Raw genomic sequence first — 22,473 nt, 5'->3', positions numbered from 1 at the left:
TTCTGTCTGTGGAGGGTGGCCATCAGGGCGGCTAAACAGGTTGCTGGGAGATTGGATAGGGAAAGCCCAGAGAGGAGCTGGAGGCACCACTCAGGGTGAGCAGTGGTGTAGGCTTGAACCAGTGAACCAGCAGTGGTGTAGGCTCTGAGGGTTGCTGAGACTTAGTGGCAAATGGGAACCAGGAAGTGGTGGTATGGAAGGGTGGGAAGAGTCAAAGGGACTGGAGTCTGTCTCAGGTGACTGGAATTAACTGCACTAGAGAATGGAGGAGAAGCAGGTGTGGGAGTAGGGCAGAGTCTCAGTTTCTTTAAGGGCACATTTAGTACCTGTGCACAGATCTTTTTTTTTTAAGATTTGTTTATTTATTTATTTCTACCCCCACCCCCCACCCCGGTTGTCTGTTCTCTGTGTCTATTTGCTGTGTCTTCTTTGTCCGCGTCTGTTGTAATCAGCGATCAGCGGCACCGGAATCTGCGTTTCTTTTATTGTTGCGTCATCTTGCTGCGTCAGCTCTCCGTGTGGGTGGCGCCATTCCTGGGCAGGGTGCACTTTCTTTTGCGCTGGGCGGCTCTCCTTACGGGGCGCAAGCGCCCGTGGGACTCCCCTACGCAGGGGACACCCCTGCGTGGCACGGCACTCCTTGCGCGCATCAGCACTGCCCATGGCTGTGCACAGATCTTTATCTGCTTTTTCTCACCTTTACTTTCCTCTTGCTTGGGTGGAAGTAAAAAGTGGTAAAGTTATTCAACTATCAATACGGGGTATTGGACAAAGAAAGAAGACGCAGCAAATAGACACAGAGAACAGACAACTGGGGCGGGAGGGGGGAAGGGGAGAGAAATAAATAAAAATAAATAAATCTTATCTTCCAGGTCCTGGCAGGAAAACATCTCTGTGAAGGAACTCCAGAGCAGAGGCGTCTGTTTGCTGAAGCTGCAGGTTTCCAGCCAGCGAACTGGGCTCTACGGACGGCTGCTGGTCACCTTTGAGCCCAGGAAGTATGGATCTGTCCCAGTACTTGCCAGTAACAGCTTCACTTCTGGTTGGTACCTTTTTGACACAAAAATATATTGAGGGAGCAAATGTGGTTCAGTGATTGAGCACCAGCTTCCCACATATAAGGTCCTAGGTTCAATCTCCAGCCCTGGTACCTCAAAAAAAAAAAAGGAGAAATGCATTGAATTCATATTGTGTTTTTTAATTCTTGGGGAGACTGGATCACACCCTAGATTATACCTAACCAGTGAGAGAATAAAGGATTGCAACTAAGAATCCTTCTTTAGAAATTCAATGATTCTGTGGCTTTTTGATAGTCTAGATTATTAGCACTGTCCAGAATGGTAGCCACTGGTCACAAGTGGTTATAGGGCATTTGAAATGTGGCTGGTGATGTGCTAACTGTGCAGAATTCACCCCAGATTTGGAAGATATACTACCCTCCCTCCCAAATTTAGAATATCTTATCAATTTTTTGGAATAGCTATTGATGTTGAAATAAAACATTTTTTATATATTGTGTTAAATAAGTTATAGTATTAGAATGAGTTTTACCTGTTTCTTAATTTTTTTAATGTGGCCACTAGAAAATTTCCAGTTTCACGTGATTTCCGTTACATTTCTGTTTGGAGAGTGCTGATCCATCTCATTCAACAAGCAGGACGTGGCATTTTGTATTCCCCAACCTTTCTCGTGCCAAGCATACTTTGGCTAAACTTGCGCCAGCCCTGTTGGAATGGAGGGGAAGCTAGAAGCCGCCCAGGGCCTTTCTGAGACATGCTGCTTCTCGGCCACATGCCCGGAATGCTTCTGTTATATAATCTACTTGGAAACGTAGAGAAAACAGTCTTGCCAACGCCATTTTTTATTTATTTATTTTTACTGTAAAAGTCTCTCTCTGCCTTGTTTTTGTAGTGAAAGAATTTTTTGATTTCCTAAGACTCTTACCCAAGCGATTGTTGAAGTGTTGGCTGGGTTTGGAGACAGATGAGCTGAGAGTGTTGTGGCATGGGGGAGGGGTCTGCTGGTTGGGACAGACCTGAGTAGAGTTTGAGATGTGACCAACAGCTGTCACTCCACCTCTCATGACAGTGGCTCATGAGATAATAACAGGGCCTCATGGAGCTGCTGTCAGGCTCCAAGGAGCAGGATGCCTGTACTTGCAGGTGGTTTATAAATAAAAAATGCAGAGGTGAAAATACATATCCACTGAGCCTCGCAAAGCCAGTGACTTAAGAGACTGAGAAACAGTTGATGCCAAACAGCAAGTCAGGGGAAGCGGTGTTTAGAAAAGGAGGGAGCTGAAATTTGGATGTATCAATACAGCTATTGAGCAGATCCATGGAGCTCTTTTTCCGTCTTCTGAGGAGCAGTGTTAAGGCTCAGCAGCTCAGAGATAGGAACCCTGAAGGGTCGGCTTCTGTACGCGGGGTGGTCCTGGGGAGGGCTGGGTCTGAATTTTTAGCCCTCGCAGTGGTCCTTGGGCACAGAGCCAGGCCTTTTCTACCAGAACCGGCAGGGTGTAAATAGAGGTGGCTGGCCCTGGTTTTTATCTCCGCATCGAATCTGTTTCGGCGAGGACTGTCTGCGTTCCAGTGACGGAACCTACACCAGCTGGCTCAGGCGAGAAGGGACACACGGGCTGCCGTCTATGGAAGGCTGGCTTCCAGGTGGTTGTCGGGACTTAGCTTCTCTCCATGAAGGGAAGGCCCTGCCTTCTTATGGATGGTTTCCTTCGCAGACACTGCGTGGTGCAAGTTCTAACCTCTCTGTCCTCTCAGGTTTCTGGTGTAGTGGAAAAGAGGGAGCGTCCCTTTCCCAGATCCCAAGCAAAAATCTTATCACATCCTAGGGGCTCTGATTTGGTCACATGCTCGTCCCTGGACCTGCCACCAGGGCTGTGTTGTGGGCTGGGGGGGTGATGTGAAGGACTGACCACTGGGAACCTTTGGCCAGGCTGAGGCCCCTGAGGGTCACCTGGTGGATGGATGGTCTCCAAACAGTTACCCTAGGAAGCAGGAATGTCCGTGCTGAGTGGGTGTACCAAGCCCTGGCCCGTCCTTTAGCCATCATCATTTATGCCTGGAGCGTTCTTTCCCAGATGTGCTCATTGCCCTCCTTCCCCCAGGGCCTGCCCTGCTTGCCTGTCCCTCCTCAGGGGCCCTCGCACACTCTACAGTGGCCCCCTAGTCCCTCTCCAGCCCCTTCCTCTCTGGATGGCACTTAGCACTGATGACATCTCACGCAGTGCATCGGTGTATTTGTCATCTCTCCCTCCCTGCATGGGGCTGCGTCTGTGCACAGTGTAGCTCCAGGGCCTGGGGCAGTGCCTGGCACACAGTAGGCACTTCAGCTGTTTTTCTTCTGAAGAGCTCCTCATGTGATTTAGATGTTAACTGTTACTGATTTCATTTAGGAAAGAATGTTAACGTAGACATAATAATTAAGATGGAATTGGTCTCGGAAAGTAATTTGTGTTGAACCTTTTCAGTGTTTTCTGTAACTCTGAGTTTTTGTTTTTGTAGGCGACATTGTGGGTCTGTATGACTCTGCTGATGAGGGCAGTCAGCTGGCCTCGGGGATCCTGACCCGGATCACCCACAAATCTGTCACAGTGGCCTTCGACGAGACCCATGATTTCCAGCTGAGCTTGGACCGAGAGAGTTCCTACAGACTCTTAAAACTTGCCAACGACATCACTTACAAGCGACTGAAAAAGTAAGTGTGTGTGTCATGAGCACATCTAACTCACTCCGAGTGAAACAGCAGCCGCACGTCCCCAGGGGGTTTGTGTGGCCTGGGACAGTGGCTGCAGCTTGCGGGCGGCAGCGTCGGGCGGGGCGGGGGCGCTGAGCGGCTGCTTTTCCGCACGCTCCTAACCTGGGTCTCCCGCGGCAGAGCTCTGATTGCACTGAAGAAGCACCACTCGGGCCCGGCGTCCTCCCTCGTCGAGGTCCTCTTCGGCGGCGCCACCCCCAGTCCTGCCGGTGACACGTGTAAGAATGCCTCGTTTTTCTCTTTTGACTAAAGGGCACGGAGAAGAATGTGATCTTGGGCCATTTTAGCCAGAGTTTGAAAGTGTACAATTTGAAGCAATTTACTTTAATGTTCTGTTATCAATTACTTTGAATGACTTGTATAAATTAGACTCTTTCCTGTATGTGACACTAAAACAACATCTCATTCCATTGTGTTTTTAGAATGTTCTTTCTAAGGTATCTAAATATTTTATTTTGGCACGTAAGAATATTTCTTCTAGCTCAGTTCTCTGTGAAAATAGAGGAGAGCCGATCATACTTCAGGTTTGATAGTGTTCTCTCTTTTTAAAAAAATTTTATTGTGGTAACATATATAAAATAAATACCCCAGTTTAACCACTTAATTTTTTTGTCCTGGGGATTGAACCTGGGACCTTGTACAGGGGAAGCAGGCGCTTAACCACTTGTGCTACATCCTCTCCCCTTGAAAGCATTCTTATGGTTTGAAAATCTCAATTCTTTTAGCATTTGATTATTTTCTCAGCATCCCTCAGTTGTCAGTGTACTTCTGATTGTGATGGCAACACACATTTATAGTAGAATCTTTGGAAATAGCCATATAAACAAGGGGAAAATATCGCCCAAGAGCCTGCCATCTAGGTTAACCTCACTAGTACTTGGTGTGTGTTCTAGTCTTTTCTCTGGGTCCACATGGAGCAGTGTGTCTGTGTCACTTACAGACTTCCGGCTCCATTTGTTCACGGTTGTCTGCACTTTCTCGTGTCTGTCAGGGTTCTGGAAGGTCCTCATTTTTGAGGAGACTTTATTCTCTTGTCAAGGGGCGGTGCATAATTTGTCTACCAATACTTTGATACAGGATTATCCCACAACCGTTTTCTATCACGCTTGTGCCTGAATCACTCACGCCTGTATCACTCCAGTGTTGTGTCAGCTTTAAAAACACAGGGCTACTTTGTAGTGCTTTTTCAGTTTATGAATTGTTTCATAAAGGTTCATTTTCTTTCTGTGTTTACCTTTGGAAATTTAAAAAGTGCCCACATTTCAATAATACTTCTTTCCAGCAAATGTTTATTGAGGGGTTACTATGTTCTGGGCACTGAATTAGAAATTTGTGTTTTAAGGAACATGGTATCTGTTGATTATAGCTGTTAGTTAAGAAAAAGGCACAGGATGTGGAGTAGTGGAATGAACAGATGCTTGGATTAGATGGCCCATTACTGGTCCCACATGCCCTTCTTCTGTTTTACAAGCTTGTTTTGGTCGGACAAGCCTTGATTATGAGTTAGCAGATACATAGCCTGGGCACTGCATGTATCCAGTCCTGAGGACATGAAGCTCATTCAGACAGTACTTGCTCCCAAGGAGGACATAGCATAAAGCAGCAAATAATTAGTCTTGCTCATAGAAGATTTAGAGTAGGTGTATGAGGCTGGGATTTGTTATTCTTTTTTGGCTGTTTAGCTTTTGTCATTTTATGGTCACTTAAAAAGGGAAATATGTAGAAGCTAATATGTTATAAGAAACATTTACATCAGAAGAACCTGTTATTCTAGAGCTTGAGTTGGCAGACTTTTTTTGTGAGGGGTCAGATAGTAAATATTTTAGACTTCGCAGGCCAAATGGTCTCTTTTGCGATTCAGCTCTGCCATTGTAACAGAAAGCTACAAATGGGTATGGCTGTGGGCCAGTTTTCTTTGCCAAAATGGGTTCGGTCCATGGCTGGTCCCTATTCTAGAAGAAATCTTTGAAAACAAAGCAGGTTTATTTTCTGTTGACTGGACTTTGCTCCCAGGGAGGTCAGCTTCCCCCTTGCACACATCACTCATTTCCATCGGTGTACACCCAGAGAGGAAGAAGCGCCAGGAGATGGAGAGTGCGAGTGTAACCGCTGCTGCTTCTTCCGCAGACCCGCTGACCTTCTACAACACCTCCCTGGACACCTCCCAGAAAGAAGCGGTTTCATTTGCGCTGTCCCAGAAAGAGCTTGCCATCATCCATGGACCTCCTGGCACTGGGAAAACCACGACTGTGGTGGAGATAATCCTCCAGGCTGTGAAGCAGGGCTTGAAGGTGGGTAGGGGCACTTGCTTGCCCAAGTAACCATCAGCTCCTGCTGTACCACAGTTAGTTCCGCTGGGTTCCGGCCTCTGTTCTGGGCATCTGCCAGGAACACGTTGTTTAAAACAACAACAATCATTTTTATCACCAATTCCGTATTAGTGGGAAGTGGACTTGGCCCAGTGGATAGGGCGTCCGTCTACCACATGGGAGGTCCGCGGTTCAAACCCCGGGCCTCCCTGACCCGTGTGCAGCTGGCCCATGCACGGTGCTGATGTGTGCAAGGAGTGCCCTGCCATGCAGGGGTGCCCCTGCATAGGGGAGCCCCACGCGCAAGGAGTGCGCCCCGTAAGGAGAGCCGCCCAGCGCGAAAGAAAGTGCAGCCTGCCCAGGAATGGCACCACACACACTGAGAGCTGACACAACAAGATGACGCAGCAAAAAGAAACACAGATTCCTGTGCCACTGACGACAACAGAAGTGGACAAAGAAGAACACGCAGCAAAATGGACACAGAGCAGACAACGGGGGGGGGGGGGGGAAGGGGAGAGAAATTAAAAAAAAAAAAATTCTGTATTAGTCAGCCAAAGGGGTGCTGATGCAAAGTACCAGAAATCTGTTCGCTCATTTTTTTTTTTTAAGATTTATTTTTATTTATTTCTCTCCCCACCCCATTGTGTGCTCTCTGTGTCCATTTGCTGTGTGTTCTTCTGCGTCCACATGCATTGTCACAAGGCACCAGGAAACTGCATCTCTTTTTTGTTGCGTCATCTTGCTGCGACAGCTCTCTGTGTGTGCAGCGCCACTCCCGGGTGGGCTGTGCTTTTTTCACGTGGGGTGGCTCTCCTTGTGGGGTGCATTCCTTGTGTGTGGGACTCCCCTACACAGAGGTACCCCTGCATGGTATGGCACTCCTTGTATGTGGCAGCACTGTGCATGGGCCAGCTCACCATATGGGTCAGGAGGCCCTGGGTATTGAATTCTGGACCCTCCCTATGGTAGGCAGATGCTCTATCAGTTGATGTTGGCTCTTATAAAGGGTATTTATTTGGGGTAGGAGCTTACAGATACCAGGCCATAAAGCATAAGTTACTTCTCTCCCCTAAGTTTGTTGCCTCGTGTGGGAGCATGATGGCTGCTGATGGCTGCCAGGGTTCAGGCTTCTTCTTCTTCTCTCTTTTTTTTTTTTAAGATTTATTTTTTATTTATTTCTCTCCACTTCCCCCTGCCCCCCCAGTTGTCTGCTCTCTGTGTCCATTTGCTGTGTGTTCTTCTGTGCCCACTTCTTTCCCTATCAGTGGCACTGGGAGGCTGTTTCTTTTTTTTTGCGTCTTCTTGTTGTGTCAGCTCTCCGTGTGTGTGGCACCATTCCTGGGCAGGCTGCACCCTCCCTTGCGCTGGACGGCTCTCCTTATGGGGCGCACTCCCCATGCATGGTGCTCCCTTATGCGGGGGACACCCCTGCGTGGCAGGGCACTCCTTGCGCGCATCAGCACTGCATGGGCCAGCTCCACACGGTGAAGGAGGCCCGGGGCTTGAACCGCGGACCTCCCTTGTGGTAAGTGGATGCCCCATCCATTGGGTCAAGTCTGCTTCCCTCCTCTTCCTCTTAAGGCTCCAGACCCAGCTTCTTCTATGTCAGCTGTCGGCTGGGATAAATCTCTTCTCTCTCCCAGGCTCGTTCTTCTCCGGGCTCAGCTGCTCTGGTCTCTCCACAAGGTCATTGTAGACTCTCAGGCTCTCTCTCTTCCCGGCACCTCTGCCGTGTCTGTGGAGCCGTCTCTGTTCCTCTTTGTTCTTCTCCTGTGTGTTGACTTCCGGGCTCCAGCTTAAAACTCTCACCTCCCTTCTCTGTGGTACAGTTTCTCTGTGAGTCTCTGTTCTCCAAGGGGGAAGAGACTCAATGTCCTACTGACGTGGCCCAGTCAAAGCCTTAATCATAACTTAATCGTGTAAAAGTGAAACCTCTGAAGTTAATACAATCTAATACGCCCAGAGGAACAGACCCGTTTAGAAACGTAATCCAATATCTATTTTTGGAATTCTTCAATAATACCAAACTGCTGCCGTCTCTCGTGGCCCCGGGAGGTGCCTGGCATCAGCGAGGCGCTTCCTCTTCAGAGGGCCTCCTGCGACTGCGGGTGCTGGTGACGGGGGCGGGGCCCATCCTTGGCTCCCTTGCTCGCAGCTGTGGCGAACGGAGCTGGCAGCCCGCGGGGACCTCACCTGGGGCTGTTGGGTGGGATGTCTCTGAGGGGGCTCTGCCAGGCCCACTGGTGATGGAGACTTGCCGCTTTCTGGCAGCCCCGGGGTGAAGCAGAAGTCCTTGCTCCTGTCTTGAAGCATCAGCCTACGGGGTGGGAAGGGCTCCTGCAGGCACTCGAAGGCCTCGGGCAGGATTCATTGGCTCATCAGACTTGCTGTGCTCGTGCCGGGGTGCTGGGCCCTGCTGGGTGCTGGGCCCTGCTGGGTGCTGGGGGTGTGGAGTTGACCAGGGCCTGTCTGGGCCCTTTGGGAGTCCGGGTTGGGGTTGAGGGAGGCAGACCTAGTAGAGTTAACCAGGTCGTTGAGTCAATTGACGTGACGTGCTGTGCACAGATGGTGGCTTTTCTGAGTGTAGAGTGTAATCTGGTACATTACTATTCATTTACATTTTTTTTTTTTTTACAATGTAGGCTTTTTTTTTTTTTTAAGGAGGTACTAGGGATTGAACCCAGGACCTTGTACATGGGAAGCAGGCATTCAACCTCTGAGCTACATCTGCTCCCCAGTGAGAATTGTTTTTTTTCATTTGTTTGTTTTTAGGAGGTACCAGGGATCAAACCTGGGACCTTGTGCATGGGAAGCAGATGCTCAACTACTGAGCTACATCCACTCTCCCTTATATTTTTTTAAATTTAAAGACTTAACTTTTATTTATTTTTCTTGCCCCCCTTTGTTTGTGCCCACTTTTTGTTCATTGTCTTTTTGTTTTTTTGGGAGACACTGGGAACCAAACCTGGGTCCTCTGATGTGGGATGGAGGCGCCTAATCGCTTGAGCCACCTCTGCTCCCTGTTCGTTGTGTCTCTCATTGTGTTTCCTTGCTGGGTCTCTTGTTGCGTCATCTCACTGTGTCAGCTTGCGGCGCTGGCCCATCATAGCAGCTCACTGTCTTGCCGGTCGTCTTTAGGAGGCACTGAGAACTGCACCTGGGACCTCCCATGTGGCAGGTGGGACCCAGCTGCTTGAGCCACGTCTGCTTCCCCTCCTTACATTTCTAATGGTTGAGATACAATTTGTTATCTGCATCACATGAGTTATTACTGATTCTCAGCAGGTGGAAGTCTGGTTTATGAAATGTTGGGTGAGGATGAGGATGGGACATTGACAGTGAGCGTTTCCGAGAGCGTCTGGCTGGCAGGTTGCCTGTGAGCGGTATCCCCGCATTCCCTCCCTTAGTCCTCACAGAGGCTCTGGGTGGTAGGTGTGGTCGGTGACTCTGGAGTACACAAGAGGCAACTGGGAAGCAAGAGCCAGCGCCCAGGCCTTCAGCACGATGGCAGAGCAGGGACTGCTCGTTCGCAGCCCCTGAATCCTGCCGCCTCTCTGTGGGCAGAGCTGCTACTGTACAGAGCTCTCAGTTAAAGGACTGCAAATGAGTGTCTCGGCAGACGTTTGAAAGCTGGTAAGAGAAGGTGACTTACTACAGGAAGCAGATTTGGTGGTTTTATGGGGTGCTTTCTGTTTCAAGAAACATTGAGAAATGGGGTGTGCTTGCTCATGTGCAATGTGCCCTTGGATATGTCACTGGGGTGGAGGCAGTGCCAGGGGTGTGGGGCATGGGGGGCACTGCCTCCTTTCCTGGGCTCAGAAGGGCTCTTCTCTCTGCCTCCTGGGCATGGGGCCAGTGCCCCACTCCACCCACTGCTAATAATGGAACTGCCGTTCCAGAAGCAAGACTGGAGCCAGTGCAGAGAGAGTTTCCCTTGTTTGACTTTGTCAGATGATGGAAGAATTTGATTGGTGATATGCTGAATGCCTCACCCCTGATAATTTTAGGGCACATTTCAACCTTTCCGAGTCCTTTTCCTTCCATTTGCCAGTCACTAAGAGTTTTGGTACTTTGGTGACTAATACACTTTTAAGATGTGGGGAAGGTTATCCAGATACTATTCCAGTTTGCTATAATATGTGTTTGTAAGACTTTCTCCCATCTTTAAAGTTGTGTGTTTATACTTAAAAACTACCAGGAACACATACTTCACCCCATTTTCCTTCCTTTTAAGGTTTTCTGTTTCTTTTAATGAGAAGTTAAGTGGTTTAACTTAAAAATAAACGGCCAACCCCTAATTTGACTCTGTTTTCTCCAAGGTTCTGTGCTGTGCTCCCTCTAACATTGCAGTGGATAATCTGGTAGAGCGCCTGGCTCGGTGTAAGCAGAAGATTCTGCGCCTCGGACACCCAGCCCGCCTCCTGGACTCCATTCAGCAGCACTGCCTTGACGCAGTTTTAGCGCGCAGTGACAACGCCCAGATCGTCGCAGACATCAGAAGGGACATGGATCAGTTCTTTGTGTGTATCTCATAGGCATGTCCAGGTGGCCTGTAGTTTGCTAATCTGTGCTTTTTAATGCAGCTGTCTGCATTCCTCTTTGTTTGCTTTTGCCTTCCATGACTTATGTAATAATTTCAAACTTTGGGACTGCTCATTTTTGAAAGAGGATTATATTCAGTATTTAACAGGGACTCACCTGTCAAGGTAGCTTGATAAGTAGGTGAAGAATTTTGTCTTAAAGAAAACTGAGTCTTCCTATAACTGGTCATGTTGTATAGGTAATATTTGCAAGGGAAAAAAAAGCAGCCAGAAAATAAAAGTGCAGAAACTATGCATCCTGCCCAGTCTTCTTGTCCATTTTACATTATCATTGTGAAAGTGAACTCTAGTCCCCTGGGCAAGTAGGTAGCTGAAAAGCTCAACTTGAGAGGGCAGTTTTTCTTGTGGTCCAATCCTTTGAGCTGTTTGGTTCTCTGATTTACGTGTTTGCCCTGGTTTCCTAATACATGTTCTGTTCTGTTTACCTTCAACCTACCTCTCCGTTTGACTCACCACCCCTCATTCGCATTCCTGTGTCCTAGCCTCGGAAAAGTGAGTGCAGCAGGGGGAAGGGCTGTGAGTCAGATGCTTTCCCTGGGGCCTATAGAAGAGTCCGCTCTGGCTCAGACAGGGCACCTGGCAGCCAGAGTGGGGCTAATCAGCCTGCTTTGGTGGCAGGAACCAGGATGGACATATGCTACTTAGGGTTGAAGGTGGTAGAGGAATGTGTTATTTGCTTCATCACAGATGTGGATGATTTCATTTTCTTGTTTCTGTTTAAGATTTTCTTCTCTGTAAATTAGGCATAGTAAAATACCTCCTATCACTCCTGCCAAAACCCCATCTTCTGAGATCACAAGAAAGGGAAGGGTTAAATGTCTTTTTGAGGTTTTAAAGTCAGTTGGGGGAAGTGGATTTGGCTCAATGGATAGAGCATCCATCTACCACATGGGAGGTCCAGGGTTCAAACCCAGGGCCTCCTGACCCATGTGATGAGCTGGCCCATGCACAGTGCTGATGCACACAAGGAGTGCCGTGCCACGCAGGGGTGTCCCCACTGTGTAGGGGATCCCCATGCGCAAGGAGTGCACCCTGTAAGGAGAGCCACCCCGTGTGAAAAAAGTGCAGCCTGCCCAGGAGTGGCGCTGCACACACGGAGAGCTGACGCAGCAAGATGACGCAACAAAAAGAGACACAGATTGCAGGGGCCATTGACAAGAATATAAGCGGACATAGAAGAACACACAGCGAATGGACATAGAGAGCAGACAACGGGGTGGGGGGCAGGGAGGGCAGGGAAGGGGAGAGAAATAAAAAAGTAATAATCTTAAAAATTAATAAAGTCAGTTGGAGTTTAGGTAAGCAATTTTTTTGTAATCTCTTGGCAAATGTCAGATAATACGTGAAGTCAGTTTCTCTGTGTATGAGCCACTGAAGTCCAAGTCCTGAGATGGGTAGATAACATTTTTTCGCCCAAGAGCATGTTAAATGACTCTGCAGGGCACAGCGGAGACCCAGTTTCTGGTCTCTTAGGACTTTACAGTTAAAAACCCCATCTCCTTCAGGGACAGAAGCATTCTCTTTCTGTTTGTCCCTGTTAAGGCAGGTTAGCATGTCAGGTACTTAGTCACTTGTGTATCTCTGTCACTCCTTCAAGAAAAATTTTGATTTTTTTAGTAGTTTTTAAGGAGCTCATTGAACCAGACCAACTGGATATAAAATAAAGCCCTTCATAAATGAAAAACAGCTAAAGAAGCACAAAGTTGGGTAAAATGATTCTGTACTGTGTTTCTTTTCATAGGGAAAAAACAAAAAGACCCAGGATAAAAGAGAGAAGAGTCATGTGCAAAACGAAATTAAGCTGTTAAGAAAGGAGCTGAAGGAGAGGGAAGAAGCAGCTATGCTCCAAAGCCTCACCTCAGCAGATGTTATTCTTGCCACAAACACAGGTGAGAAACGCTGTCTCCATCCTTCCTGTCTGGCCTCAAAGAATGAATGGGAACCAGTTCCTCTTCAGTTTTCTGCAAGAGTTTGTGAAATTGGTTTTATTATTTTTTTTCCTTAAATGTTGGGTCAAATTCACCAGGAACCATGTCTGGACTTGGGTTTTTCTTCATGAGAAAAGTCATTTTAATTTCTGTAGACTTGTTTTATGGTTCAGAATGTGGTCTATATTAGTACAGCCAAAGGGGTGCTGATGCAAAATACCCGAAATTGGTTTGTTTTTATAAAGGGTATTTATCTGGAGTAGGAGCTTACAGTTACCAGGCCATAAGGCATAAATTACTTCCCTCACCAAAGTCTATTTTCACGTGTTGGAGCCAGATGGCTGCTGACGTCTGCGAGGGCTCAGGCTTCCTGGGTTCCTCTGGGCTCAGCTCTTGTTTCCTCCACAGTCTGAGCTGTAGCCTGTGAGGCTCTCTAGGCTCTGCCTCTCTCCACAAGGTCAGCTGTGGACTATGAGGCTCTCTAGGCTCTGCCTCTCTCCACAAGGTCAGCTGTGGACGAGCAAGCGAACGGCTCTGTCTCTTTCCCCGGGGCTCCAGCTTAAGACTTCAGCATCAAAACCCAACATCAAAACTTCAACTTTAAGAAGCTTGCATCAAAAGCTCCAACTCTGTCCTTTGCCATGCCTTTTATCTACTCCCTAATGACGTGGCCCAATCAGTGCCCTACTCATAACTCAATTATGCCCAGTAATAGACCAGATTACAAACAATCCAGTATCTATTTTTGGAATTCATAACTATATCGAACTCCTACATGGTCTATCTTGGACAATGTGCCATGTGCACTTGAAAAGAACAGGTATTCTCGTTTTGTTAGGCACAGTGTTCTACAAATGTCACTCCGCTCATGACAGTTGACTTGGTCTCGCCTGGTGTATCCTTGCTTACGTCCTGTCTTGTCCTAATACTTACAAAGAGAGGGGTGCTGAAATCTCTGACTCTCTGATACATTTGCCTATCCCTCGCAGGTCTACCAGTTTTCACTTCATGCTGTTTGAAGCTCTTTTTATGGACATAAATGTTTAGGTGGTATTTTCTTGATTAATTAACCAATCTATTATTATGAAATGACCTCTTTATTTCATGTTCTTTTTTTTGAAATCTCCTTTGTCTGATACTAAATAACCATTTCAGCTTTCTTTCGATTAGTGTTATCATGATATATATCTTTCCATCCTTTTACTTAGAACATACTTGTATTTTAATATTTAAAGTGAATTTTTAAAGAAAGCACATAGTTGGGTCTTCCTTTTTTTAAAGTCCATTTTGACACTCTCTGCCCTTTAATTGGAGTATTTAGAACATTTCCTTGTGGTATTGTTAGTTGTAACTCTGTCATCTTGCTATTTGCTTTCTGTTTGTCTCATCTATTCTTTGTTCCCTTTTCCTCTTCTTATGCTTTCTTTTTGATTAATTGAACATTTCTCATGATAATGTTTTGCTGGCTTATTAGCTACACATCTCGTTTTTGCTTTAGTGGTTGCTTTAGGATTTATAGTGTGATCTTTAACTTACCAGTCTCTCTTTAGGTGGTAATATGCAACTTCACGTACAGGGTAAAAACCTTACAGTAGTACGCTGACACCTGTCCCTTCCTTGCCTTTATGCCATTGTTGTTAAGTGTTTTACTTAAACGTGTTGTAAGTCCCACAATATCTTGGAATTATTTTAACAGTTATCCTTAGGAAGACCTAAATAATAAGAAAAATCGCCTCTGTATTCACCCCTGTGTCACTGCTTCTGGTTGTCTGTGTCCCTTGATTTAGATCACAGTATGCTTCCCACTGCCTTTCACGCTGACCTGGGTGTCATATTCACCTGAGCTCTTTGTTTCTCCAACCCAGAGGACGCGGTCTCGATCTGACGTGCCTTGTGCCAGGTGCCCCTCACGGGCCATTGTCTCGTCATTGTAACGATTTGGGCGACGTTGGTGTTGTCCACCTCAGGGGAGGAAGCAGGCTCCTGGGCAGTGGCCTTAGGGCCCAGGTCTCGTTCACAGCCTGAATCTCCGCTCTACCACCGTGCGGCCGTGTCTTAGCCAGCCAAGGGGTGCTGAGGGAAAGCACCGGAACTCCGTTAGCTTTTAGAAAGGGAATTTATTGGGGGTAAAAGCTTACATCTACCAGGCCCTAAGGAGTCCAGTTCAAGGTTACTTACTAAACTCTGTTACCACATGTTGGAGCAAGATGGTGGGTGACATGTGCGAGGGGTCAGCCTTGCTCTTCCCTTCTAAGGCTCCATGGCCCAGCTTCGTCCACTCTCAGCTGGGGGCTGGCTTAAGGCCTGTCTCTCTTCCTGAGGCTTGTTTCTCTCTGGGCTCAGCTGCTCTGCTCTCTTCACAAGGGCAGCTCTAAACTATCAGGTGAACAGCTTGTCTCTCTTCCTAGGGCTGCAGGATCAAAGTCCTTTCCTCTTCTGAGTCTGTGGAGCTCTCTCCACATGTGTGTCTTTCTCTGTGTATTTACTTCTGTCTTCTTGATCGAGCGTTCATTTGTATAGCCTGCCAAGGGGACGAGGACTTCACCCCACACACCCTGATGATGTGGTCAAATCAAGACCCTCGTCGTAACGTAGTCAAGTAACATAAACTCTTCGAATTTTTTTTTTAAAGATTATTTATTTCTCTCCCCTTCCCCCCCCCCCCCCCCCCCCCCGCCCCAGTTGTCTGTTCTCTGTGTCTATTTGCTGCGTCTTCTTTGCTTCTGTTGTTGTCAGCGGCACGGGAATCTGTGTTTCTTCTTGTTGCATCATCTTGTTGTGTCAGCTCTCTGTGTGCACGGCACCATTCCTGGGCAGGCTGCACTTTCTTTCGCGCTGGGCGGCTCTCCTTACGGGTGCACTCCTTGCACGTGGGGCTCCCCTACATGGGGGACACCCCTGCGTGGCACGGCACTCCTTGCGCACATCAGCACTGCGCATGGGCCAGCTCCACACGGGTCAGGAGGCCCGGGGTTTGAACCGCGGACCTCCCATGTGGTAGACGGACGCCCTAACCACTGGGCCAAGTCTGCTTCCCAACCCCTTTGAATTTAATATAAAGAGTGTCACGCCCAGAGAAACAGACTAATTTACAAACATAATTAATATCTCTTTTTGGAATTCATAAATAATATCAAACTGCCACACCAGGAAGGAGAAACTGGCCCAGCGACTTTGTGTTGTTACATGCGTGGAAGGCTTTTTAAAAATTGGACGAATGCTCAGCAATTAATTGTTCTGTCCATCTAAGAAGAATAATTGTAAGAAGTTGTAAATTAAGGTCATCAGTTGGTGGGCCTGTGGTCTCAGCCCTGAGGGGGTGCTTGACACACTGGGGCGGCCCAAGGCTAGAGGACACAGTACTCCATACTTCAGCGCTGCTGCATCGTGCCGTGTGTTTTGTTTCATTTTTATATGCTGGGGTTTGAACCTGGGGTCTCATATGTGGCGTGCTGGTGCTCAGTCACTGAGCTACGTCTGCTCCCCAGTGAGAGCTGTTTATTTTTGTTTGTTGGTTTTTAGGAGGTACCGGTAATGGAACCCGGGACCTCGTCTGGGAGAAGCAGGTGCTCAGCCATCGAGCTCCCCATGCTCCCCATGCGCCCCAGCGAGAGCTGGTGGTCTTGTTTGTAGGAGGTACCTGGGGAGCAGGTGCTCCCCCACCATGTGTTTTTAATCTTTCCAAGGTGTAAATTTACTCTGCATGATTTGAGTGCAAGACTAGACACAGCTGGCTGGTGTTGCTGCAGCTATTAGGAAACAGCCTGTGTAAGGACGTGTGGTTGCTGTCCCGGCCAGGTGCGTCCCCCGACGGCCCGCTGAAGCTGCTGCCTGAGGGCCACTTCGACGTGGTGGTCGTTGACGAGTGCACGCAGGCCCTCGAGGCTGGCTGCTGGATCCCCCTGCTGCAGGCCCGCAAGTGCATCCTAGCCGGGGACCACAAGCAGCTGCCCCCCACCACGGTCTCGCACCAGTAAGAGCCCTCGCCCGCAGCCTTCGCCTGCTCCTCGCCTCCTCCCTTATTCAGTCCTTCAGTGTTCAGCCCAGAAGTCCTGTCTCACCAGGAGGCTGCGGTGATGGCCTCCTTTGCGCATTTCCTAGTTATGGCTCTGATCCCACTTTCTTGGCTTTATCCCTTGAGGCGTCTGTCCCTCCCTTCGCCGCGGACCCCTCAGGATCAGGGATCAGATCGTATTCATCTTTGTAGCCCCAGAACCTGGCTCAGTGTGCGGCTCGCTCCTGGTGCCCTGTCAGTGCTTGTTGAACCCCGTGACCCCTCACGAGCCAACCTGACCCGAGCGTTCCCACCAGGGGGAGACCCGGACACGAAATCTCACGCTGCGCAGGGCCCGCTCCTCACAGCCTTCTCTGCCCTCCCTCTTGCAAGGACTCTTGCTCTCGCGATGATCCCTCTGATTACCCGGGACAAGCTCCCCATCTCAGAGCCCTAATGTAGGCATCCGCGTGTCCCTTGTGCCACAGCGGGTCATGTCCTGCCCAGCGCCAGGACTAGGATGTGGGCTTCTTCGGGGCCACTCTCCGGCCAACCACACCCTTGGTCTTAGGTCCGGGGGCTGGGTTAGGTTCCAGGTTTGGGGACCACTCTCCTCGCTGGCCTGAGCCTTCCTGCCTGGACCCCCAGATTCATGGTGTTGCCCCCACCCCTCTCGGACGCAGGGCCGCGCTGGCGGGGCTGTCGCGCAGCCTGATGGAGCGCCTGGCAGAGCAGCTGGGGGGCGGCGTGGTGCGGATGCTGACCGTGCAGTACCGCATGCACCACGCCATCATGCAGTGGGCCTCCGAGGCCTTGTACGGCGGGCAGCTCACCGCGCACCCTTCTGTGGCCGGACACCTGCTCAGGTGAGTGACCGGCACCTCTGCCCTGACCGTTCTCCAGCATAACCTGTTTATAAGCAACAGGCTCAGATGAAAGGCGGGCTGTGAAGACTTGAGGCTGAAGGTGTCTCTAAGACACTTTCTTGAAGGGATGCAGCTTCGCAGTGGCGCGCTGGCTTGGGGCCTGCCTCTCCAGTCCCTGATAGGTGTAGGTGGCGGTACTCTGCTTTCCTGGTGGGAGGATCAGCTTCAGAGAAGGCGAGGGGAAATGCGTGTTTTGTCACTGAGACTTCAGCGCCTTCAGCCCCCACCTGTGTGCAGGGACCTCCCAGGAGTGGCGGCCACGGAGGAGACAGGTGTCCCCCTGCTGCTCGTGGACACGGCTGGCTGTGGGCTGTTTGAACTTGAAGAGGACAACGATCAGTCGAAAGGGAACCCTGGTGAGTTTGCCTGGAGCGGCTCAGCTGTTCCATTTGAACAGACCCCGGACTCTTCAAATCATTTTAAGTTGCCTCACCCAGAGAGGAGCTGAGCAAGAGGAGGGGGAGAAATGAAAGACGAGTGAGGCGTGGCGAGCCAGGAAGCCTGTGACGCAGGTCCTCTGAGGGCTGTGCAGGCCGCTCCTCTTCTCCAGGGGCGCGGATCCCGCGGGGGAGACGCCGTCCACCTGGGCAGGATGCTGGCTCGGGCAGGGCCTTGGGACATGAGCGCCCCCTCAGTGCCAGGTCACTCGCTGCTTACGTGAAGGTCTCATTTAGCCGGGCGTCCCGGGTTCCCACCCTCCGCCTCGGATCACTGGCTCCCAGGAAGCCACCGCAGAGAGGCTGTAAAAGCAGCTCCTGGAAAGTGGCAGAACAGCCTGAGAACAAGCCCTGACCGAGCTCAGAGGGCAGCAGGCGGGTCTCCGGGTCTGAGAGCCTCGTCCCTGTCCCCACCAGGTGAGGTCCGCCTCGTCAACCTACACGTCCAAGCTCTGGTGGACGCCGGCGTCCCGGCAGGGGACATTGCTGTCATCACGCCGTACAACCTGCAGGTGCGAGGGGGCCCCTTTCGTCCATCTGTCCCTGTGCCAGGCAGGACTTGGCCCGACTCGACATGGCTAAAAGAAAAGGCCGCCTCGGCCCTCGTGCCCGCCAAGGCCAAGGATGGGGCTGCCTCCTGGCGGCAGTATCCAGGACTCGGCTGACCGCTGGCGGCCCGCCCGCCTCCTCTGCACAGCCCTTCTAGCCTGTCACCTCCCGTGTGGCCTTCGTTTTCCAGCCACTCCCCGGGCAGCCGGCAGCTTGGGCTTGCGTTGTGCTTCCAGCAGGCAGTCCAGGCTTAAGCCCCCTGGAGCACCACTGGGGCTGCTGGGGGTGGGGTAGATTCTGGAGGAAATCGGGGTGCCAGCTGCTGCCTGCAGAGGGGGGTAGTCGGTGGGAAAGCAGAACACGGACATCTGCCTCCTTCTCTGAGCTTTTCACACTTCTGTGCTTATGAAGCAAATCGCGACTAGGTTGGCAGGAAAAACACACCTGCTTCGAAACAGTGTGGGGTCGGTGGGAGACTTGTCAGCCCTTCCCGGTTTGCGGGCCACACAGGGCAGCTGAGCGAGGCCAGTTCAAGAGGCACGGGGAAATGCCAGGGGGTGTGTGTGTCGTGTTTTACACTCTCAGGGGAGTGTGAACACGCCAGAGCGCTTGGCTGTGCCCATTCGCACGTCTGTGAGACGGGCAGCCGCTGGGCCGCGCCTCCTGTGGCTCCTGCGGGGCTGCCCCTGGGTGGCGGCGGCCCCCCAGGGAGAGCGCCTCTGCGGGGGGCAGGCCCGCTGGGGGAGACGTGAGGAAGCCACGCCCGGCTTGGTGTTGCAGGTGGACCTGCTCAGACAGAGCCTGGCTCCCAGGTACCCCGAGCTCGAAATTAAGTCGGTCGATGGCTTTCAGGGGCGAGAGAAGGAGGCTGTGATCCTGTCCTTCGTCAGGTCCAACAGGAAAGGTGCGTGACCTCGTCCAAGCCCGCGGGGCAGCTCATTCACGCGGAGGGCGTGCCCGGCTTCCGGCGGGAGCGCGTTGAGGCCCTGCCGGCCTGCAGGCTGTGGGCGGCGCGGGCGGAGGGGGCTCCTGCGCCCTGGTCTCACACCCGCTGCCTGCACCCCCCGGCTCGTTTCCAGGTGAGGTTGGTTTCCTTGCCGAGGACCGGCGGATCAACGTGGCCATCACCCGCGCTCGGCGCCACGTGGCAGTTGTCTGTGATTCCCGCACCGTCACCAGCCACGCGTTTTTGAAGGCCCTGCTGGACTACTTCACCGCGCACGGGGAGGTGCGCACGGCCTTCGAGTACCTGGACGACGTGGTCGCTGAGAACTACAACCACGAGAGCCGCCAGGGCCGCGGCCAGGCGGGTGTGAAGCCCCCCGGAGGGGCCGCGCCCGGCAGGAGGCCTCCGGGAAGCAGGCGGCCGGCGGGGGGCCGAGGGCCCGGAGCAGCAGCCAGGCCGGGCTTGCAGGAGCTGGGCGGGCAGCCCTCAGGCCCAGGGGGCACGCAGGGAAGGGACGGCGCAGACCGCTTCAGGGCCCTGATCGCCGAGTTCGCGGCGAGTGCGCAGACGCAGCTGGAGTTCCCCGCCTCCCTGAGTTCCCACGACAGGCTGCGGGTCCATCAGATCGCCGAGGAGCACGGGCTGAAGCACGACAGCGCCGGGGAGGGGAAGCAGAGGCACATCACCGTGAGCAAGAGCAGCCCCCCGGCCCCCCCGGCGGGCGTGGGCGGCAGGGCCCTCCCTCCCGCGCCCCCCCACCCGGTGCAGTTGGAGCGCCCCCTTGATGAAGGTGGGGGCGCTCAGCCGGACCCGAAGGCACTGCCCCTGGACAGGCTGCAGAGGGAGCAGCGCGGGCCAGGGCCACAGGCCAAGAGCGGGCAGCAGGGGAGGCAGAAGCTTCCAGAGAAGAAGAAGAAAAAGGAAGTGAAAGGTGAGTCGTGCCCACCACAGGCTGCTGGCCTGGTGTCCCCTTCCTGGGGAGGTTCGGACTACCTGAGCGCCTGGTGGGTCGGAAGCGCTGAGAGCCTGTTTACTGGCCAGCAGGCGTGGCCGGGGCAGTGGGCTGGGGAGGGCGCTGCCTGGGAGCCACAGGCAGCGGGGGAGGGCAGCTCCCTTCCCACCAGAAGCCCCGGGGGCAGGGCGCGGAGAACCCCATGCCGAGGCCACACTGCCCTCTGGGCCGGGCCGGGGGTGCCCTCTGGCTGTGCCCTGTGCGAGCTGACGGCCTGTCCCGGCTCCCGGGAGTTGGCCCAGAGCTGGGAGGCCTGGCCGGTGCCGGCCCAGAAGGCCTGGAGCCTTTGGGGCGAGGACCTGCTCAGCGCTTCCGCTGCGGCGCCTGCGAAACGGGGCCGCGCTCGCTCTTACTGGCTAAATCCTCACAAGCAGAGCTGTGCAGGCCTCACCGGGGGTTTGGAGCCAGCCTCCTGGAGTTGGAGGTTCCCGGTGAGCTCACCGCACGAGCATTTATTGAGCAGCTGCTGTATGCAGGCTTCACGCAGGGGAAGGAGAGACACGCCCCTGCCCCAGGCACTGACCTCGCTGGGGAAGGGTGCTGAGCCCCTCTTAAACCACAGAGGAGGATCCGCGCAGCGTCATGGGCAGCGGAGGGTGCCAGGAGGGAGCTGGCCACCCTGGCCTGTGCCTGGGGACCTGAGGGTGGGCCTCTGGGGGCTCCGCCCTGTTTCGGAGACGCGGGCGCAGCTTCAGGCAGCCAACCTCACGCTCCTCCCAGCTCTGGGCCAGCTCCTGACCCCTGGGAGGCAGCGGCCCCTGGAACGGAGTCCCCGGGTCCCGGTGGGAGGGGCTGCAGCCCAGGGGGGCCCTCGTGGCCCGGCCGGCCGTCTGTGTGGGTGCTGCCTCTGGGGTTTGGGGTTGCCCTGTTTGTAGTGGGAGAGAATGGCCCAGGGTCCCATGGGCCCCTCACAAGGTTCTCCAGCTGGTGGCAGGGTGGGGGCTGAGCTCTGACAACGCCCCCAGCTCTGAGCGGGCGGCTCTGTCCACGGGCTCTGCCCCCAGGCGCCTGCTGCCCCCTGCGCCCAGCATGGGGTCTGGACCCCATGGACTTGGCCATCTCCTGGGATCACTCACCATTGCAGAGGCGTTGTCAAGAACGGGCACCTGGCCCAGGCCTTCCGCACGCCACGGGGGCTCCGCATGGGGGTCCAGGAGGGGGCGGTGGGCTCCTCCCTCCCTCCCTGTGGCCCCTGGAGGAGTGGGCCTCTTGTTTGTCTAGCGTAGTAGAGTGCCCGCTTCCCAGAGCCTCTCCACTGTGCCACCTCTTGGTGGGTAGGTGGCATGTGTGCCCGCCGTGCAGGGGCCAGCTCAGGAGGCCCGCGGCTCCGGGGGCTGCCGGGTCGCGTCACAGTCTTCCCCAGCCCTGAGGCCGACTGCTGGGTGCGCCCCGGCCGCCACGTCCCCATCTCACGATCATGCCCAAAGGCAGGTGGTGCAGCTGCTGAGCGCTTCCCACCCGTGTGTGCTGTCCACGTGCTCGTGTGTACCGGGCTTACGTTTGTGTGTTGCAAAACCACAGTCACTTTGTTTTCCCTTTTCCACTTGCGCATTTTCCTGTAACTAAAATAACTCACGCGCCTCTGACTGAGGACGCTGAGGGTTTCCTGACATCAGGGCCTGTGGACATGCTACGGTGGACCTAACCCCTGCCCTGGAATTGGGCTGCCCGTTCTGTGGTTACTGTTGTAAGGAACGTGCGTGTGTTTAAAGAGCTGGACTTTGTAAGGACGCTTTGTGTCCTGCCAGCCATTTTCTAGAAAGCCTGTGCCTGCCCTCACACCCGCAGCAGCGGCTGTGCAGTGTTGGGTTTAGCCATGTGATTTGGGGGTCAGGAGTTCAGGGAAGAGTGAGGGAGAGCCGGGCACCCCTTGCGGCCTGGTGTGTCCGTCTGCACACTCGCTGCGAGGCAGGAGCTGGGCGTGAGGACTGCTGCGCGGGGGCTCCTGCTCGAGGCCTTGGCCCTTCCCCGCTGGCCTGAGTGACACGCTCTCC

At 52.6% G+C, this 22,473-nt stretch overlaps 1 protein-coding gene and 1 long non-coding RNA gene across 5 annotated transcripts in view; one reads left to right on the top strand and one right to left on the bottom strand.

The window, feature by feature from the left end:
• The window catches only part of IGHMBP2 (immunoglobulin mu DNA binding protein 2), a 28,620-nt gene that overhangs the window by 1,324 nt on the left and 4,823 nt on the right, over positions 1-22,473 (top strand). For both annotated transcript variants that reach the window (XM_004481662.4, XM_004481663.4), the window contains exons 2-13: positions 873-1,042; positions 3,522-3,714; positions 3,895-3,992; positions 5,902-6,065; positions 10,406-10,606; positions 12,429-12,576; positions 16,414-16,588; positions 17,293-17,475; positions 17,773-17,891; positions 18,390-18,484; positions 19,302-19,425; positions 19,601-20,398. In XM_004481662.4, coding sequence (XP_004481719.2) covers positions 873-1,042; positions 3,522-3,714; positions 3,895-3,992; positions 5,902-6,065; positions 10,406-10,606; positions 12,429-12,576; positions 16,414-16,588; positions 17,293-17,475; positions 17,773-17,891; positions 18,390-18,484; positions 19,302-19,425; positions 19,601-20,398 — 2,468 coding nt within the window. The remainder of the gene's footprint in view (positions 1-872; positions 1,043-3,521; positions 3,715-3,894; positions 3,993-5,901; positions 6,066-10,405; positions 10,607-12,428; positions 12,577-16,413; positions 16,589-17,292; positions 17,476-17,772; positions 17,892-18,389; positions 18,485-19,301; positions 19,426-19,600; positions 20,399-22,473) is intronic.
• LOC105745001 (uncharacterized) lies at positions 913-22,016 on the bottom strand. 3 transcript variants are annotated; one of them, XR_011649849.1, is made up of 4 exons: positions 21,003-22,016; positions 14,455-14,688; positions 12,545-12,648; positions 913-1,050 (listed from the first exon to the last, which is right to left on the bottom strand). It is a non-coding gene; the product is annotated as an uncharacterized lncRNA (long non-coding RNA). The 3 variants fall into 3 exon arrangements; XR_011649850.1 differs by having other exon boundaries at positions 21,556-22,014; XR_001117874.3 differs by lacking the exon at positions 14,455-14,688 and having other exon boundaries at positions 21,556-21,992.

The sequence above is a fragment of the Dasypus novemcinctus genome, chromosome 10 (genome assembly GCF_030445035.2).
Source record: "Dasypus novemcinctus isolate mDasNov1 chromosome 10, mDasNov1.1.hap2, whole genome shotgun sequence".
NCBI classification, from domain to species: Eukaryota; Metazoa; Chordata; class Mammalia; order Cingulata; family Dasypodidae; genus Dasypus; species Dasypus novemcinctus.
The sequence above is the reverse complement of the archived record's forward strand: the minus strand, read 5'-3'. Positions and strand labels throughout refer to the sequence as shown.